Source organism: Schistocerca gregaria, chromosome 5 (genome assembly GCF_023897955.1).
Source record: "Schistocerca gregaria isolate iqSchGreg1 chromosome 5, iqSchGreg1.2, whole genome shotgun sequence".
In the NCBI taxonomy this organism is placed as follows: Eukaryota; Metazoa; Arthropoda; class Insecta; order Orthoptera; family Acrididae; genus Schistocerca; species Schistocerca gregaria.
Genome location: NC_064924.1, coordinates 90,866,741 through 90,888,192, shown reverse-complemented (window position 1 = coordinate 90,888,192; position 21,452 = coordinate 90,866,741). Strand labels below are relative to the sequence as shown.

Here is a 21,452-nt window from a genome sequence, read left to right as displayed (position 1 = left end):
AGCCACCGCCATTCATTTAGGACACAAGTCTAATAACAGATGTCGCTGATGCGCACATGTGCAGCACTTCCGCCTGTCTGCACACTGTGCAGCGTTTGGCCGGCCCTGACATACGACGACGTATGGCTTTGATTACACCAGATATACTGCGAGCAACTGTCGACCACGCCTTGTCAGGGATGGAGCACTTTGCGAAGTCAGGAGGCCATACTGAAACATTTTGTAACTTGCAGCAATATACTAATAAATGTGTCAGAACCGCCATTATGTGTTTGACCGTTAGTCCCCTTTTCTTGCACCCACATAACATTCTGACTGCTTACAGCATCACATTTTCACCTGGCAGGAGAAACTGACACTATTATTTTATTCAGCTTACTCCATGAACACAGAGATTAATGAACATACCTACACGGAAGCGCCAAAGAAAGTGATATAGGCATACGTATTCAAATACAGAGATCTGTAAACAGGCAGAATGCTGCGCTGCGTTTGGCAACGTATGTGTAAGACAAGTGTCTGGCACAGTTAGATCAATTACTGCTGCTACAATGGCAGGTTATCAAGATTTAAGTGAGTTTGAACGTGATCTTATAGTCGGCGTACGAGCGATGGGACACAGCATCTCCGAGGTAGCGATGAAGTGGGGATTTTCCGATACGACAATTTCACGTCTGTACCGTGAGTGTCAGGAATCCAGTAAAACATCAAACCTCTGACATCGTTACGGCCGGGAATAAGACCCTGCAATAACAGGACTAACGACGTCTGAAGAGAATCGTTCAACGAGACAGAAGTGCAAACATTCTGCAAATTGCTGCAGATTTCAAGTGCTGGGCCATCAACAGGTGTCAGTGTGCGAACGATTCAACGAAACATCATCGATATGGGCTTCCGGGGCCGAAGGTCCACTTGTGCACCCTTGATGACTGCACCGATTCGAGGCTTTGCCCCTCGCCTGGGCCTGTCAACACAGACATTCGGCTGTTGATGACTGGAAACATGTCGGCTGGTCGGACGAGTCTAGTTTCAGATTGTATCGAGCAGATGGACTTGCACGGGTATGGAGACAACCTCACGAATCCATGATGTCAGCAGGGGACTGTTCAAGCTGGTGGAGCCTCTGTAATGGTGTGGAGCGTGTGCAGTTGGAGTGATAGGGGACCCCTGGCTCTGAGCACTATGAGACTTAACATCTGTGGTCATCAGTCCCCTAGAACTTAGAACTACTTAAACCTAACTAACCTAAGGACAGCACACACACCCATGCCCGAGGCAGGATTCGAACCTGCCACCATAGCGGTCACGCGGTTCCAGACTGAAGCGCCTAGAACCGTACGGCCACACCGGCCGGCTAAGCAGCAGATCCCGTGTTCGAGTCCCAGTCGGGGCAGACGATTTCAACTGTCCCCGTTGATGCAATCAACGCCTATCGACACTTTATGGTCTTGATTTAATTATCATTCCCTTCACTTTTGTCCTAACATTTTACCTTATAAATTTCACACTTAATTCATTCTGTTTCGTTTCCGAATTCGTGGTCTGCTGCTGCTATTCGTAAGAAAGTAAAACTGACTAAACTCGGGCGTAACACACTCACAAAAAGAAACTTGCTAATAACACACGTTACCCGCAGCCAGCGATCAAGGAAACTAAAGTAACGGGATGTACAAGGGTCGTACAATAAGTAAGGCCTACATTTATTTAAAAAAAGCCATTAATGTACATAGACAAACGTCCTTCACATTTGATGTTTGGTCTGTGGGCTGGTGAATTTCGAACCGTTCTGGCAAAGCCGTAGTAGAGCGACGAAATGGTGTCTACATACGATCCACGTTACAAGCATCGTGCTGTTACTGAATTCTTGTGTGCACAAAAAGAAAATGTCGTGGACATCCACAAGCGTTTGTATGCAGTGTATGGCGTTGCTGCAGTTGATACGAATACAGCTGGCCGATGGGTAAAGAAAGTTTCAGCCCCAGGAAATGCACAAAAGAGCCCCATGATACGCCACGCTCGGGACGTCCTGTCTCAGCCACTGCTCCAGACATGCTGAATCGTGCAGATGCCATTATTCGTGCCAAGTGGCGCATCACAACTCGACCATTAGCTCTACAGTTGTCGGTCGGCATTGGATGTGCGTCTGCAATAATCGTAACTCTTTTATATACAAAGAGGTGCTTACAATGGTTTCCAGGAATGCTCACAGTGGACCACAAGATTTAAAGAAAGGCCATTTCATCTGCATTGTTGGAGCGTTTTGAGACCGATTGGGGGGGGGGGGGCGATTTCAGTCACGGATCATTATGGGGGACGAAAGCTGGGTGCACTACTTTGCGGCCGGCCGGTGTGGCCGAGCGATTCTAGGCGCTTCAGTCTGGAATTCTGCCTCGGGCATGGATGTGTGTGATGTCCTTAGGTTAGCTATGTTTAAGTAGTTCTAAGTTCTAGGGGACTGATGACCTCAGATGTTAAGTCCCATAGCGCTCAGAGCCATTTGAACCACTTTGAACCACCTTGCGCTACAAACAAAAACGCAGTCCATGGAGTGGCATTATCCTCACTCACCGCAAATGAAGAAATTCAAGATAGCCCTCTCTGCTGGAAAAGTCATTTTGACAGTCTTCTGGGATTGTGATGGCATCATTCTCGTGAATGTGATGCCAAGAGGATCAACCTTCAATTCAGAGGCATACATGAAGACTCTGAATAAACTCAAGAACCGTTTCCGAAGTGTTCGATCGGACAAGAATCTTTCAGAAATCTTGCTCCAACACGATAATGCACGCCCACACAAAAGTCTGAGAACCCGTGAATGCATCGCCAAATTCACTGCCTCATCCACCCTACAGTCCAGATCTGGCACCCTCGGACTTCCATCCCTTTGGGCTGCTTAAAGATTCTCTAAAGGGAACACACTTTTAAGATGGCGATAGTGTCAATCATGCAGTGAAAACATGGGTACGCCTACTGCAAGAGCTTTTATCAGCAGGGAATACATGCTCTTCCACAACGTCGGCATATGGCCATGGAATGTGATGTAGATTACATAGAAAAACAGGACATGGACAAGACATGTTGATGTATATTGTCACCAAATTCTGACATTTAACAGTAAATATGTTCTGAGAAAAAGAATTTGGGCATTACTTATTGAGCGAGCCTTGTATTTTGTGCAAGGGGCATATTTCGCGCACATTTTTCTCTTAATCATTCGTGAAACTCTCTAGGTGGTGATACTTGTGTTACCATAGTCTAGTGCGCTCTGGAGAGACATTTGCGGTGGATGGTATAGACAATGGCAGAAAAAAAATTGTCTAGAATACTATCTGTTCTAAACGTCGATCAAGGACGTGTAAAGCATAACGGAGATATACAGAGACAGGGATTCGATAACGATGTTTCAGAAACTCTATTCACTCCCCTATGATGTTAGCAGTGGAACATGAAATTTGTACGTGGGTAGGTAGTACCCTCTTCTGCTGAGCTTTTGGGAAGCCCATAAGCGCTGTACCCGAGGAAACCACGCCCCCTAACCTCTGATTCATAGAGCTGAGCGGTATTTCAAGGCGAGGCCTTAAGACTAGCTACTACCTGTTCGAAAAACATCACGTGACATTACGTATCAACAGTTCCAAAAACGTTGACCTGCATATGAATCCATGTGGGAAATACGGGAAATGCGTTCTGATAATTTAAATTCTGTATTACGTTTTTGAGGAATTTATTCTGGTATAAATTTGTGGCGGTTCCACCTCGGAGCCTATGATTACTAGCCGCGCCTTGTCTGAACTAAACTACCCACTCCAAATACTACGAGTTCATCGCCACATTGGGCCGTTGTTACATTCGACTCCTTGCGTCACTCGAAAAGTGGAAAAATCGCGACTCACCAGATCACACTACACGTCTCAGACAGTCACCTACTGTCCAGTTTCTGTGTTGTTCGGCCAACTGAGAACGTGCAGCTTTATGTGCTACTTTGAAGAATGGCCTGTGAGGTACCAGACTCCAAACTTCCATTGCACCCAGTTTCCTTCCGAATTATCATTCACAAATTGGTTGAGACGTATCTGCATTCACTGAAAGCTGCAAATCCTGTCTGGTTTGAAACCTACTGTCTTTGACAAGGCTTTGACACACGTCTCCAGTCGCTGTCCTTTAGGATCTTTTCACGATCACTGTTCTTACTCCGTGTTGGATGGCTGTGAGTGGTCCACCTTTCTTTGTATACGTGCTGGACACTCCGTGTTGATACACCAACAAGTCTGACAATTTGATTTAGTGTGGCCACGTACACATCCAACTACGACAGCTCCTGTGTGAGACTTCTTTATGTCGACCCCATCTTACCGCGTTGATTCGACGCAACCGTCCCGTGCGTCGCTTCATTTCTCTGCCATGACCTGTATGTCAGCGATGGAGGGTTATGCAACCGTCTGTCAGCAGTTCTATACCGTATGCACTATACCAAAGCGACCAGTGTGATTTTTTTAAGATGGGAGGGGGGGACTAACATTTTGTACGGTGAGCTTATGTTTATGCATAAAACACTTACATTTCTCAAATTTTAGTAAAAACTTCTAAAATTCCACAAGAAATCATGCCACCACCATAAAATGATCTCATGTTTGATGTGAAACTATGTATGTAAAATAAATAATTCATTAAAATTGTAACGGCTGAACTGTTTTCTGGGTGTTATATTTCTAATGCAGATTTCTCGACCGATTATGGTTCAAATAATGTTTATTGCTTCTTGTTAGACTGTGGTTACTATCTGCTGCCTGTCTTCGTTCTGTTCACAGAGCTACCCGGACGAAGAGCATGAGCTGAGCAGCGTAAATGGTCACGTGTACCGTACCATCGACGAGTTCTTCCTGAGGTGCTTCGACCGAACTCCTCTTCTGGTCGACATTATCAGCGAACTCATCTCCTAGAGATTTTTATGCTCCAGTCTTAACCACTGCTGTAAATTGTCGCAAATATTTCTCCATAGCTGCTGGTTTTACAGAAACTACCGTTGCAGTTTAGTTAAATCAGTAAGACTTTACACACTGTCGATGTTAATGTCTCCTTCTCTTTGGACATCAGCTGTATCCTACCTTGCTGTGTTATATGGCGTTCAGACCTTTAAATGGTCCTGCTTATACCATGCACATTGTTAACGATTATTTTATATCAGACAGTTCAGTTTTCCATTTGAGCAAAATGGAAAATGTAAATCACAGTGCCTAACGACAGCAAAGGGTGATTTACGGTTACATAAATTTCACCTGTCAGGCGAGAGGATATCTAGGTTTAGAGCTCTGAAGATGTGGAGGGTAGACAAATTAGTTTCGTGGAAGAGGAAAGGGTTGGAGAAGCGAAACACAGTTTTTTACAAAATTAACCTAATTTGTTCCAAAAAAGTTTATTAAAGCCAGACATGCAAGTGGCGCCAGTTTAGAATTCGCACCAGCCACCTACTATGTGCTTAGCTGAAACAGTATATGAAGGGTGATTTAGCTGTCCCCACTGCTATCGTTTTATACAAATGTTATATTTTGCCTTTACATTCCGTAGCTCGCTACCCATAAACTATTAGTCTTACTGAAAAAAAATTAACACCACCTTTTTGTAGGAAATTAAATGTAGTTAAATTCTGTACTGGGATACGTTGTCGCTGAGGCAACGGTTTTCGAGATATTCAAGGAAAACGTGCAAAAGGGATCCCCTACCAGTCAGGATTTCTAGTACGTTGTTTCTGGCACTTCCTCCTATCGCTGTACAGAAATTTCCAACTGTACGAACTATCTTCGACATTCGACCCTTTATGGTCAATATTGGTTGGGCTATTACTCCACCAGCATAGGAAGCTACTTTGTTATCATCGCTGGTTTAAACAGCCCCGTCATTGTAATAAACGAGAAAAGGAGTTACGCAAAAACTATTAACGTTGACAATTGGATCCGAACCTAACCCTTACATACACAGTAGTTTCGGAGTCATGAGACCTGACACCGATGTATTTGTTTATTTCATGCTGTTATAATCCACTAAATTATTATGTAAAATTTGCACAAACGTCAGTTTTACAATTTATAAGTGCTCGACTAAGCCGGTGGCGTAATAAGGCCAGTCTGTGAAGACCAAAAAAGGTCTAAAAAGGTAAATAATTCGTGCAGTCCTTACTACCCATTACGTGCTTTGATTTTCTTCAAAGGCGACCACTAACTATCAAATAACACAATACTTGGCTCATTCTTGACATCAGGCGAATTAAGTGCGGTATAAACCACGCCACTTGCGTCTAAACACACACATCTGGATATCTCCAGGATGTCACTGCCAATAACAAACAGCGAACTGAAATTTCTCTAGCAATACCAAAATACATTACAACTTGTATTTAGTATCAAATATTTACTAGTGTTAATAAACTGTTTTTTCTACTATTTTTGTTGGGTTGTTTTCTCTATCTGCAGTGGCTCCTAGAGTGCAGTCGACGTCACCACAAATATTGTTATTGCCTAGTAATTGTTTTTTCTATCATGAACTTTATGTATACAACAACACCTAACCATTGCGAATTGTGCATCACCATGAAGAAAGAAGATCACGAATATTATGTTAATCCTTTTTGTGAGTATTCTTTTCTATGTAAAAGTGATGTCACCCAATTTCATTCTGACTTTATGTGCTCCCAAAGCACTTGCTGTATGCGTCTTTGACGAAACTAGCGCCATTGAAAGTTCCCATGGTTACACAATATACCGTTTCCGAGAAGCTTGTTTGAGCTCTGTGTTCGTTAAGCTTCACATCTTCTCAAAAAACACATGATATCACATCAGTGCACTAAGAACAGAGACTAAATTAGGAATTTGTGGGATGTGTGAAGAGAAAATAGGAAAAACAGTTACGAGCTGCATAAGAAATTACTTTGAAACTGAATGAGAGAAGGATATTAAACAACAAGAATAATGAAGTGAGGACACATATACACTCAAGAGCCAAAGAAACTGGTACACCTGGCTAATATCCTGTAGGGCCCCGCGAGTTCGCATAAGTGCCGCAACACGACATGGCATGGACTCAACTAATGTCTGAAGTAGTGCTGGAGGAAACTGACATCATGATTAATGCAGAGTTTTCCATATATCCGTAAGGGTAGGAGAGGGTGGAGATTTCCTCTGGACAGCACATTGCAAGGCATACCAGATATGCTCAATAATGTGCGTATCTGGGGAGTCTGGTGGTCAGCGGAAGTGTTTAAACTCAGAAGAGTGTTCCTGGAGCCACTCTGTAGCGGTTCTGGTGTGGGGTGCCGCATTGTCCTGCTGGAACTGCCCAAGTCCGTCGGAATGCACAATGGACATGAATGGATGCAGGCAATCGGACAGAATACTTATGTATGTGTCACCTGTCAGAGTCGTATCTAGAAGTATCAAGGGTCCCATACCACTGCAGCTGCACACACCCCACACCATTACAGAGCCTCCACCAGCTTGAACGGTTCCCTGCTGACATGTAGGGGCCATGGCTTCATGCAGTTGTCTCAGTTCCCGTACACGTCCGTCCGCTTGATACAATTTGAAACGAGACTCATCCGACCCGGCAACATGTTGCCGGTCATCAACAGGCCAATGTAAGTGCTGACAGTCCCAGGTGAGGTGTAAAGATTTGTGTTGTGCAGCCATCGATGGTTTCGTTGAATGGTTCGCACACTGATACTTGTTGATGGTCCATCACTGAAATCTGCAGCAATTTACAGAAGGCTTGCACTTCTGTCACGTTGAATGATTCTCTTCGGTCGTTGGTGGTATCGTTCTTGCAGTATCTTTTTCCAGTCGCAGTGATGTCAGAGAGTTGATGTTTTACCAGATTCCTGATATTCACGGTACACTCGTGAAATGGTCGTATAGGAAAATCCTCACTTCATCGCTACCTCGGAGATGCTGTGTCCCATGACTCGTGCACTGACCTAACAATACATTCACAACACGAACTTTAATCTTGATACCCTGCCATTGTAGCAGCAGTAACCGGTCTAACAACTGCACCAGGCGCTTGTTGTTTAATATGGGCGTTGCCGACCGCAGCGTCTTATTCTGCCTGTATACATTTCTCTGTATTTGAATATGCATCCCTAAACCAGTTTCTTTGGCGCTTCAGTGTAGAATGCTATATATTGAACTGAGGCGAGAAATTAAGCAAGTCAGAAAGTTTCTTGAAAATGAATGTAAGTAGGAAAGCAGGGCATGTATGGCACTCTATGCGAAAGAGAAATGCAAAATGTGAAAAACATTGACGTAGAAAATTAATTACAACGATTGATAATATAGATGGGTTGGAAATAATAGCGAGGAACTTGTGCAAAAACAGAAAGAATGCGTGCAAGAGCTGTACAAAACAGGCCACAAACTTGTGATGCAGAACCATCTATCTCATGTCTTATGCTGCAAAGGTAATGTTAAAGATCGTGAACAGAAGACTGGGGAGGAGAACAGCGAATAACTACGCTGAGGAGCAAATCGGATTTAGAAGAAATGTAAGGACAAGGGATGCAAGAGGATCCATACACATTCTGGGAGGGAGACTCTCTGATGAGGGACAGATACGGTACACACGCTGTTTCAGGAAGTTTTTCTCCTCTACAAGTTACAAAACAACTGAAAACATGGTTTAATTAGTCAGGTAAATATGAGAATCCCTGCTCTTGTTGTAGGGTTATGAACGTAGCTTATTTGCCAGAGTGCTACAGGAACAGATTATATTTTTTGAAGTAGAACTTTACTTTGTCTATCATGTAGCTGATGTACCTAAAATCATTTTAAAAATAAATTTAAATCAAATTTCTATCAGTTTTGATTATGGAACTGAATACTTCCAAGGTTTTGTGTGTGGATGCAACATGTGGTACCATTTCGTGTGTCTGCCTGGGTGCAGTGGGGCAGGCACGGGCACAGCTGAGCAGCGCTGGGCAAACTAATGACACACGGGCAGTCCTGCAGCCGGGCTGTAGCATTACATGGAGCTGGTCTACCAAAAGTGGCGAAGGGTGGACATTGGGTCATACATGTGTAGTACGTGTGCAATTGTGTCATTTGGTAGCCAACATTACTTGCGTCCATCCATGAGCGTGGTGAGAGGATACTCGCGTGCGCCCTTGCCCAATGGGGCAGCATCGCAATAGCATGCTATACATAATTGTCATGTTCAGATGAATGTCCTGCTGGTAGAATGTTCTTTCGAGTGAGATGTTCAGAGGTGTCCATTATCCTGAATGCACAGCTCATAGCACCTTCTAAATGGCCCGCAGACGAGATGTATAGTTGCTGTTGTGGACAACTTCATAGACAGTGGTAAGGACAGTTGGGCTACAGAGTGGTGCAGCAGCTGTCGTAGGGAAGGTGGACAGGAGCAGAAATGATTAGCGAACACGGTAACACAGTAAACAGAAGATTTACTTAACTTGTAATTCTCCAAGCATACGATGACTCATTACAAATAATGCACCAAGAGATGGAGTCCAGATAATGCAACAGCAACACGGATGAGGCTCTCTGAACTAAAACACGAATGATAGCGGCAGAGCAGAGACTACGTGGCGTCTGTGTACCGACATGTACGAGGGTCGTTCGATAAGTAATGCCCCATTTTTTTTCTCAGAACATATTTATTGTTAAGAGTCAGAATTTGGTGACAATATATACTGAAACGATGTCTTTAATTATTTTTATCATTTAAACACTGCCCTATAGAATTTTCTCTGACAAAGACAACTCAAGCTTAACCTATTCATTTATTACCCACAATACACAAGCCCAATGCGATATGACTGCTATAAAGCGACAACATGACTACCAATAATTAACACAAAAGAATGGCCCTGAATTGCAAGAAATCCTAACAATCATAAAAATCCAAAAGATATGAAATTAAAGAAATATGAAACTACCTCCAACTCTGGTAATTGTCTAAACTCATTTCAATCGCAAGCCTCCCCCCATTTTTTATAAGTCACTTACTTCAAAGAAAATCTTCCTAAAACGAATTACAGCAAGCAACAACTACAACCAGATAAATAAAAAGATTCTACCTACTATAGACTGTATACCTACTTGCAGGGATATAATTAGCAAAAGAAAGATTTTGTTGAAGAGCAAACAATGTATTTAAAAAAGTTTACCTTATTCATGTGACATCCAGTTCCAAAAATTATATAGTGTTCAATTATTCCACTACCAAACATTACCACAACATCCATCCTCATTTTCTTGCGTTTCACTTTACAACACATGTCCTACCAACACAGAGTCTCCACTAAGAAAGACAAGTCCATACACTTCTCTCTCCACTCGCTAACTGCTAGTCTGTCCAACCACGGAATCTCTTGCCGACGGCACATAGCGCTGTCAGCAATATTAACACAATCTATAGCGCTGCCAACATACAAAGAGGCTACTTACAATATCAACATGTCTTGTCCATGTCCTATTTTTCTACGTAGTCTCCATCACATTCTACAGCCTTACCTCAACGTCATCTTCAAATTGTGTTCCCCATACAGAATCTTTAAGCAGCCCAAAGAGCCGGACGGCACGAGTAATGGCATCCACATGGTTCAGCATGTCTGGAGCAGTGGCTGCGACATGGCGTTCCGAGCGTGACTTATTATATATCCATTATTATAAATCCATTTCTGCATTTCCTGAGGCTGTTAACTTTCTTTACCCATCGGCCAACTGTACTCCTATCAACTGCAGCATAGCCACACAATGCACACAAACGTTTACGGATGTTCACCACGGTTTCCTTTTCTGCACACGAGAATTCAATAACAGCACGTTGCTTGTAACGTCAGTCGTATGTAGACGCCATTTTGACGCTACACTACGGCTCTGCCATCTGCCAGAACAGTTCGAAACTTCACCGGCGCACAAAACAAACAACAAATGTGAAGCACCAACAAGGACGTTTGTCCATGTATGTTAATGTTTTTTTTTTCTTTTTTTAAATGTGTGGCATTTCTATTGAAAGTGCCTCGTAGCTGCATAGGTAAATTCTCTTATTCAGGTTTCAGGAAGTATTTAGTTCATTGAATGCTCCCATCCAAAATTAAAGAGTTGTTACAAGTAACGATAAAGTGAAAATAGAGTAGATCAACATGAAATCGTTATAATTTTTATTTTTACGAATTTTAATGGCCTAACCTTCCTATATACTTAAAGTTTAGTCTCAATTACGCGGTAATCATTTCAACGAGCAGTAAAATAACACTGCAACGTTGGAATACGACAGCAAAGACAGCGATACAGAAAATAGTCGAAATCTCAGAAAATCAATTAGTGTAGTTTCATAGGGATAAAAAATCACTATGATTTCTCTGATTTAATAGCTCCTATAATTCTTTTAAATTTTAGCTTCAAAAAAGAATCGTTATTGCCAGTCAGACTTTAGTGAACGATTTTAATTAATTAACAACAATATGAACTTTCAAACTAAGAAAAAAATAAGTTTTATTTTCTGGACGTTATTGTCTTCAACAATAATTGAATTTAGTACTTATAATGTGACACTCGCAATTTAGGACAGTAGGAGACCCTGTTCCAGCTAATGATGACCTTAGGTGGATGATTACTAAGGCATTATGATTAAATGCACACGAAACTTATTCTACCCGAATCGCTCAAAACACTGGCAAAACTAAAAGACTGGAGCAGTTCAATGTTACAGTTTTGGATGCTGCGGGATTGAAGCAGTAGCTCGGCAGCAATAATGTTTCGTATTTCCATACTGTAATATCTTGTCTCCACATGCTACTATTCCTCATATTTTCTGTGGCCAAACAGTACTCTACCTTTTATTCCTCTTGAAGCATTGTTGTAAGTAACCAACGTACTGTGGTTTATGTAACTTGCACTGCCTCTCGCAGCCCCAAGCAGTAGTTGCGCAAATATTTGCTGCATCTGAACCATGCACACTTTAGTCCTGCTTGCCTACGACTAAGCCACTTCTCCCTTATGGCATGTTCTTGTCAAAAACGATCTTTACTCCAAAGAGTTAGTATAACCACTCAGTTTCAGTGATTCGATACATCACACTTTACTTTTTTACTTATTCGTGTCCGGAAATCAGCTCACAATCTTTCAGCCCAGTATAGGGCGACGTCCAAGGCGTCTTTCTTGTCCAGCCATAAATCGTCGGGGTTGCAACTATAAGGGCAGTTTGGGCAGGAGAGCAGATGCTCCATGTCCTGTGCAGCGCCACAGTCACTATTATGATGCGTGGTTCCCATACCCCCCCCCCCCCCCCCCCCCAATCATATTTGTCTTTACTGGAGCCACCCCTGTTCTTATTCGGTTCAGTGTCCTCCATGTCTTTCAGTTTGTGCTGAACCCGCTGGGCACCTCCAGTGCTGGTGGGTAATCAGCTGGTGGTTCTTCTATTATCGTGGCTAAGAACCTTTTACGGGATTTCAATCGCCTGGGTTTACACTCACTGCCAAAAAGGGGATGCCGATCGTCAATAGTTTGTCGGGGCGTCTCTGTGAATTCATGTGATGTTCTCCGACAGCTGGGACTCGCAAAGCCCGCATCTCGTGGTCGTGCGGTAGCGTTCTCGCTTCCCACGCCCGGGTTCCCGGGTTCGATTCCCGGCGGGGTCAGGGATTTTCTCTGCCTCGTGATGGCTGGGTGTTGTGTGATGTCCTTAGGTTAGTTAGGTTTAAGTAGTTCTAAGTTCTAGGGGACTGATGACCATAGATGTTAAGTCCCATAGTGCTCACAGCCATTTTTTGGGACTCGCAAATCCGGCACCGATACACCACAAACTACCTGAAATTGTCAGAGCGTATTCACGTACCGATTATACACAAAAATGTAACTGTTTCAGATAATATTTCATTTACATCAAATGTAGTTCTTTTATTAAGTTTACAATCTTTTCGCAGTTGTGAAACTTATCATACCTAACAAAAGAATAAAAAGATCAGATAGTGAACATAATGCTGTGCTGTAGTGTCACTGTGTTGTTATATCGCATCTTTCCATTGACCGAGACCAACATTTCACTACTCTCGACAATTACGACAGGAACTGCAAACTGATGAAACTGGAGACGAACAGAAACGCACGAGGGGGACGCGTAATCAGACAAAGAGTTGAAATAGTATGTAGTTTATTGGAGAATCGCAAGGCTGCGAAATGGGACGGCACACTATTTCAAGAACTTAAAGAGCTTGGAATTAACAAGCTGGAGAATTGCAATAGGTAAAGAATCTTTTTCAGGAAACAGGCATTGTAATAACTCTATAGATTACAATAGTGAGACGCGTTCTCTAGATGGAACAGTATCATGATTGAGGCTGTGGACGTTGGCACAGTGCATCTTTAGATAAAAAGAAATAGTTTTCCAACTTTCAACACTGTCTCCATTTTTCCCGGTGGAGTCGTGTTCCGCTCTTGCTTTCTCTTTCCCTCCAAACATCCTTGTAAAATTGTTTTATAATCTCTTCATGCTTCTTCAGGATATGCCCAATCCAGTTCCAGTTATGTCCAGGAATTGTCTTTTTTGTTTGAGCCTGCTCCGCACCTCACGCCTGCCACACACTTTATTTTTCCCATTCTCTGATTTGTCCACATTTCAAAAGTCTGTAGGCTCTCCATGTCTTCCCCTCATTTTCCTTAGTCTCGGTGCGGTACGTTATGACACTCTACAGAAAACGCTATGTTTTTCGTAATTCAGTTTCCATATCGCTGCAGAAAATTCTGCTGTTCTTACAGCTGCATTTCTAGTGGTCTTCTATTCTTCTTCCTAACTACTTAAAATCTTGCACATATTCCTCTTTCCATTATTTTTCTCCTTTCATCTACTCCTATTGCCATTAATTTCGTTGCCGTCACATTTACTTTCCTTAAGTAATGTTTTCTTCTACTATAGCTTGGTTGTCTTCCCGATCCTCTGCTACAAGGACCATGTCACCTGAAAATCTCAAAAACACTGCTCCACAGCCACCAAACGATGCTCAATAGTACCTTCTAAATAAATTTGGAGATTGTATGTATGTATGCTTCTGTAGATACTCCTGCAGATAGATATCTACTGGTATGAAACATGCAAGTAAATTCACAACACCAGATGACAAAACAGCGCATTGAGGAAGCTCGTAGCTCTATAAGACCAGCAACTGTGGTATCAGGTAGTATAGTATCCCACGTTCGTCAAAGTTGGCAACAGAATTTCAAGTTTCCATCTGGAGCCAATAGTGGTCGTGTGGAACCGGCGGACCCAATGGTGCACGCCTGCTGAGACACGCCTCTGGCGGCTCTGGACTATGACATCCTCTGCAGCCGCAACATACAGGGTGAATCACTAGATATTGCCACCAATAATAACTCCGAAAGTATAATAGCAGCTGAAAATTTTGTGGGACAAATGTTCCATGCGACAGCTGGGGTCATAATATGACGTTGTGTTTTTGTTGCTAGTTGGGGTCGCTTCAGAGACATGAAGGTCAACAATGTTTTTTTTTAAATGGGATTCTATAGTTATTTTTTGACAGCGGCTATAGAGACGAATCCAATTATGTGGGGCCTTTGAAGGTCAACGAAAGTCAGAAAGGTGATATGAACGTCCATTTACAGAAGGTGTTCGAAGTGATGACCTTTGGTATCAATGCAGTGCTACAATCTTCTTATCACGGATTGAGTGGTACTCCTTATCACATCGGCCTTTATCGAAGCACATGCCCTGACAATTCTCTCTCGCATATCTACAGGTGTAGTTGGAACGTCTTTATAAACAATGTCTTTTACGAATCCCCACAAGAAAGAAATCCAGAGTCGTCAAGTCTGGCGTACCACCCGGGCACGACACATCTCGTCGTCATCCAAACCAACGATTTGGGAATTGTCTCTCCAACTCATTTCTAGTCATCAGCGAAAAATATGCCAGACACCCATCATGTTGATACCACACTCTCTTCCTTGTTCCTAAAGGTATTTCTTCCAATAACAAATCTAATGTTTCTCGCAGGAATGTAGTGTACATCCTACCATTAAGGTTTCCTTCGATGAAATAGGGACCTATAATTTTGTCCTCCAGAATCCCACATCATACATTCACCGACCACGGTTTTTGGTAGGCAACACGCCGCAGCTAACAGTTGCGCAATAATGCATGTTATGCAAATTAACATTTACATGGTTCATGAATGCAGTATCGTCAGTAAATAAAATCAAATTAATAAATGTGTCATCTCTCTGAATCTGAAGTTGGGCCCATCGGCAGAATTCAATGCGACGCATGCAATCCGTACCACTTAATTCTTGACTAGTATGGTATTTATGGCGATGCAGAACACGAACAACACTAGCCTGGTTCATGCCAGATTCCCTGGCAATTTGACGCGAACTAAGTCAAGGATCTCGAACCACAGTGGCGAGACTACCAATTTCCGATTCCTCGTTAGTAAATCTCCTCTGCCAGATATGATTCCAATGTGCTAAAGACCCAGTTGTTCTCAATTTATCATACACATATTTAAATGTACGACGTGTAGGGTGAGTACGTATCTTTCAGCGTGTAAGTCTCTGGCTCTCACTGAATTTCGTTGGCATTCTCCGTACATGAGAAGCAAATGGACTTGTACCTCGAAGGAATACATCATTCAAAAAAATGGTTCAAATGGCTCTGAGCACTATGCGACTTAACTGCTGAGGTAATCAGTGGCCTAGAACTTAGAACTAATTAAACCTAACTAACCTCAGGACATCACACACATCCATGCCTGAGGCAGGATTCGAACCTGCGACCGTAGCGGTCGCTTGGCACCAGACTGTAGTGCCTCTACCGCACGGCCACTACGGCCGGCTACATCATTCACATTAGCTTGATTCAACGAAACTACTATTGCCGTTCCTATTAGTGTTGTATTGCGAAACCGTCGAATGGTGTTTACATGTCAATGGCACGTTAGATGGATACGCCGTATTCGGCGAGTATTTACTATTTGCACGATATACGAGAGAGAATTGTCAGAACAAGTGCTTCGATAAGTGCCGAAGTGATAAGGAATACCACTCAATCCATGATAAGAAGATTGTAGCACTGCATTGATAACAACGGTCATCACTTCGAACACCTTCTGCAAATGGACGTTCATACCTCCATTCTGACCATCGTTGACCTTCAAAGGCCTTACTGTTACACAGCATTGAATTCGTCTCGATAGGTGCTATCAGAAAATAAGTACCAATAGTTGTGACACAATTTGAATTTTTTTAAATTTTTCTTTTTGGGCGAGACAGTAATCTTTTGATACTACTTGTAACGTAAGCAAAATGCAATGTTAACTATTTTGTAAACAGTTTTTATGAATGGAAATAAGTAAATTACACTCACCCTGTATATTAAGATCTTTATTTGTGGGTGCAATCTTACACTTTTTACCCTTTTGATATTGACAACTTCTGCTTCATCTTGCACTTTTCGCCTCCTGATCTGATTCAGAATATTCTGAATCTTATAAGATGTTGATAATGATGTTGCACTTGATGTTGTACTTCGACAGCTACGAATCTTGTTATAAAACAGTTGCTGAACATGACAGATAACTAAGCTGGACAGTGTACATTATTGTTCAAAAATCACTTAGCAACCATTTGGTTTATCTTGCAGGATATTGTGCAATTGCCTGACACTAAAAACTTGGTTGTATAAAGGCCCTTAAATGTGCCTTTTAAATTTTTATGTTCTAAACTTCAACCAAGCAGTATAAAAGAAGGATCAGTGGAGTTTTGTGGACTCTTGAGAAATGAAGATGTCGAGTTTTTGAAAATTTGCTATATGCAGGCTCGTTTTCAACAGCAAATATTGGGTTTTGTTGTTCTTTCTTTTAGCTAATTTGTGTGGCTCGCATTTAAGTGTGCTGGAATGCGTTAAAAACACAATTTGAAAAAAAAAGACACGAGTTGATTTTTGTTTAAACACTCCTCAATACCAACACGAAAAACTTGGTTTAGAATACCAGGTCACATGCATCGTGAAACCTAGGGCAAAGCTTAGCCACGTGGCAGAGGGCATTGCAGCGAGATTTTGATGCAGAGGATAAAGTACTCGTAGAAGGAGGAGCAGGAAACTACCAGGCTAGCGGTTTAGAAGGTAGCTTTATAAATGATCTGCAGAAATCAGTAGCAGGAACAACAAACACTCCTGTGGAGTTTATGGAGGTTCTGCAGTGACATGACCAACCCTGGGTTAACACACCTCCCATATCCCACTCGCCAATAATTCGGCCTTTCTCAGAGTGCGAAAGATGGTGATAAACGGCGCACGCATGTCCTCTGGTTACGCTGTATCGCTGTCTGTACCTGAAAGTTGGAATAACGTTAGACACGCCCAATGATGATATGCACGCACACCATTCTTTATCTGTAGGAGTGGTTGTTCTCTGTAATGAAAATACCGACAGTAAATTCGTATAAGGATGAAATTTAAACCAACATGACCCACAGACATGGGCTACTTGCTTACTTGATAACGTTCAACAAAGATGTTCATGTTGTAACACTTTCTACACTACTGGCCATTAAAACTGCTACACCAAGAAGAAATGCAGATGATAAACGGATATTCATTGGACAAATATATTGTACTAGAACTGACATGTGATTACATTTTCATGCAATTTTCAGTACCCAGAACAACCACCTCTGGCCGTAATAACGGCCTTGATACGCCTGGGCATTGAGTCAAACAGAGCTTGGATGGCGTGTACAGGTATAGCTGCCCATGCAGCTTCAACACGATACCACAGTTCATCAAGAGTAGTGACTGGCGTACAGTGACGAGCCAGTTGCTTGCCCACCATTGACCAGACATTTTCAATTGGTGAGAGATCTGGAGAATGTGCTGGCCACGGCAGAAGTCGAACATCTTCTGTATCCAGAAAGGCCCGAACAGGACCTTCAACATGCGGTCGTGCATTATCCTGCTGGCAGCAGTCGAACATCTGTATCCAGAAAGGCCCGTACAGGACCCTCAACATGCGATCGTGCATTATCATGCTGAAATGTAGGGTTTCGCAGGGATCGCATGCAGGGTAGAGCCAAGGACGTAACATATCTGAAATGTAACGTCCACTGTTCAAAGTGCTGTCAATGCGAACAAGAGGTGACCGAGACGTGTAACCATTTGCACCCCATACCATCACGCCGGGTGATACGCCAGTATGGCGATGACGAATACATGCTTCCAATGTGCGTTCACCGCGGTGTCGCCAAACACGGATGCGACCATCGTGACGCTGCAAACAGAACCTGGATTCATCCGAAAAAAATGACGTTTTGCCACTGGTGCACCCAGGTTCGTCGTTGGGTACACCATCGCAGGCGATCTTGTCTGTGATGTAGCGTCAAGGGTAACCGCAGCCACGGTCTCCGAGCTGATAGTCGATGCTGCTGCAAACGTCGTCGAACTGATCGTGCATATAATTGTTGTCTTGCAAACGTCTCCATCTGTTGACTCAGGGATCGAGCGGTGGCTGCACGATCCGTTACAGCCATGCGGATAAGATGCCTGTCATCTCGACTGCTAGTGATACGACGCCGTTGGGATCCAGCACGGCGTTCCGTATTACCCTCCTGAACGCACCGATTCCATATTCAGCTAACAGTCATTGGATCTCGACCAACGCGAGCAGCAAGTCGCGATACGATAAACCGCAATCGCAATAGGCTACAATCCGACCTTTAGCAAAGTCGGAAACGTGATGGTACACATTTCTCCTCCTTACACGAGGCATCACATCAACCAGGCAACGCCGGTCAACTGCTGTTTGTGTATGAGAAATCGGTTGGAAACTTTCCTCATGTCAGCACGTTGTAGGTATCGCCACCGGCGCCAGCCTTGTGTGAATACTTCGAAAAGCTAACCGTTTGTATATCACAGCATCTTCTTCCTGTCTGTTATATTTCGCGTCTGTAGCACGTCATCTTCGTGGTGTAGCAATTTTAATGGCCTGTAGTGTATTTAAGTCTGTGTGCCACACTCACGCTCCACTGCTCCCACAGCCAATAAATGCTATTCAATCTCCATTCCCTTTGGAATAAACACTTGATAGCACCAGAATTAAATTCTATGTTCAAATTGGGATTTGTGTCGCGTTGGCCGTATAAAGAAAGAGCTGAACGAATTTTTGGTTGAATCAAAGTCGATATTTGTGTGGTGCCTGTTGCTGCCGCTGGGAGGCGAGGATACACTAATCACGAGCTGCACCTGAATGGGAGGGGGAGGGAAAGGCTAGATGGTAACCTTGCAGAAAGTGTAAGTGAGCCACAGGCACACAAGACAAAATTTCTGTGATTACTGCAAGCAAAGGAGCAGATTTTTCAGATTAGAGTCAGGTTACAGGCAGGGAGAATTGAATGGAATTAGAGCAGTACAAACAATACACAATATGTGTAAGAGTTTCTAGAAAAACAAAATTGTGTCATTAGGACATTATTTGGTTGGGAAACAATATAGATGAGCTGATTGTAAGCCTAGAACATCTGGAAAATTCTGAAGTGATATATGTTCTGTGCCCCTCTCAACGTCATATATCCACAGGGATGGATAAATTAATTATCATGGTTTACAGACTTCCATCATTTTCGTGTAGAGTTAACATTTATAATAGGGAGTTGCATCATATGTAAAAGTTTGACACAAAGTCAAAAATATTGAAACAAATATTTCTTTTATTGACCAGAACCTAGAAGTATGTACTTGTGAGTCGTAATTAGAACAATTCTCTCATTATTGCAGCAGTAAAGAGATGCCCTCTAGGAAACATTCAGCTATTTATGATAAATCTAGAGGCATTTGAGCTACCTGTCAGACAAGAAGAAGTATTTAGTAATTTGCGGAGGTTTAAATGCGGAGTTCTTCAAAAGATGAGAAAATGAGCTAGAATTATGATACAGGAGTTTGAAACTAAATCCAGTTGTCAAAATGGTATGACATTGATTGATAACTAAGGAATAAAAATCTCTTATAAGAGGAAGAGGAAAGGGGAAATTTATGCAAAGCCCTGAGTAAGACAAGATTTCTCATTACTTGAATACTACAGGAAATACTGTTATATCTTAAGTAAACCGGAATAAAATAATAATTGAATCCTTTTACCGACTTCCCAATTCAGATGATACAGTCGCTGAATGGTTCAAAGGAAACTTGAGTTGGATTTCAAACCCGCACCCGACTCATACGATAATAGTTGGTGGTGACTTAAATTTACCCTAGATATGTTGGCGAAAATACATGTTTAATTCCGGAGGTACGCATAAAAAATCATCCGAAATTATGCTAAACCCTTTCTCTGAAAATTATTTCGAGCAGTTAGTTCATGAGCCCACGCGAATAGTAAACGGTTGTGAAAAAACACTTGACCTCTTAGCAACAATCTTATCTAAGTCGGCTTGTATCTTCCTATAGTCACTCAACTTCGAGTTAAACTACACCACAGCATCATCAGCAAAAATCCTGAGTTAATAACGAGCAGTTAGTCCATTAGCAATTGGGTATAGATTAATTGTTTCAGCCTGAGCAATATCAATAAAAATGTTATCAATCAATGTCATACAATTTTGCTGCATGCGAGTTGGAAAATTGACCAAAGATTAGCTCTAAGAACTACTAACAATATTCAATTCCTTCTACAAAACCATAAAATTCACAATACAATATGAGAACAACAAAAGCATAAACTTCCTGAATCTTAAAATCACCAACCACCAACAATAACAAAAGTTCAGCATACACAGAAAACGCACATACACAGACGTAACACTGGAAAACTCATCATGCCATCCCACCACACAGAAACATGCTGCATTTAGCTCCATGTTACACAGAGTACACTCCCTTGATTTAGAATAAAACACTGTCAAGAATGAGATAGATACAATAAAGAGCACTGCCGTAAGCAATGGCTACACAGCCAAAACAATTGACAACTTAAGCAGACAAATACACAAAAGCAAGACAACGGATGGACACAATGTGAAAGAAAAGAAAATATTCGCCAGTATCCCATACCTGGGCCCCATAACACAAAAAATCTCCAACCTTTTCAGAAAAAGAAATGTAACAGTTGCATCCATAACGTAAAATCAAATACACAAACATACAACAACATCGGAGTGTACAAATATCATGCCGCAGTCGTCCTGCCTACTATGTAGGGAAAACAGGCAGAAACTTCAAGACCCGTTTTCAAGAACATGTAAAACTCAGGCTCAACAATTTAGGTAAAGCAGTCATTGCAAAACACATTTGGAAAGGAAACATGTCATCAACATTCTAGAAAACAATTTGGTAATACTACATAACGAAGCCAATGGTACGACCCTAAGTCTGTTAGAACAACTGGAAATATACCTCCATAAAATCAAAAAACCAAGATCTATGTTAAATGAACAAACAGA

The 21,452-nt window shown here is 42.2% G+C and overlaps 1 protein-coding gene across 1 annotated transcript in view; it reads left to right on the top strand.

Annotated features, from left to right (window-relative positions):
• LOC126272864 (venom dipeptidyl peptidase 4-like) overlaps positions 1-6,439 on the top strand; it is a 285,445-nt gene extending 279,006 nt beyond the window's left edge. The window contains exon 14 of the mRNA XM_049976083.1: positions 4,809-6,439. Coding sequence (XP_049832040.1) covers positions 4,809-4,940 — 132 coding nt within the window. The 3' untranslated portion in view covers positions 4,941-6,439. The remainder of the gene's footprint in view (positions 1-4,808) is intronic.
• The last annotated feature ends 15,013 nt before the right edge of the window (positions 6,440-21,452 follow it).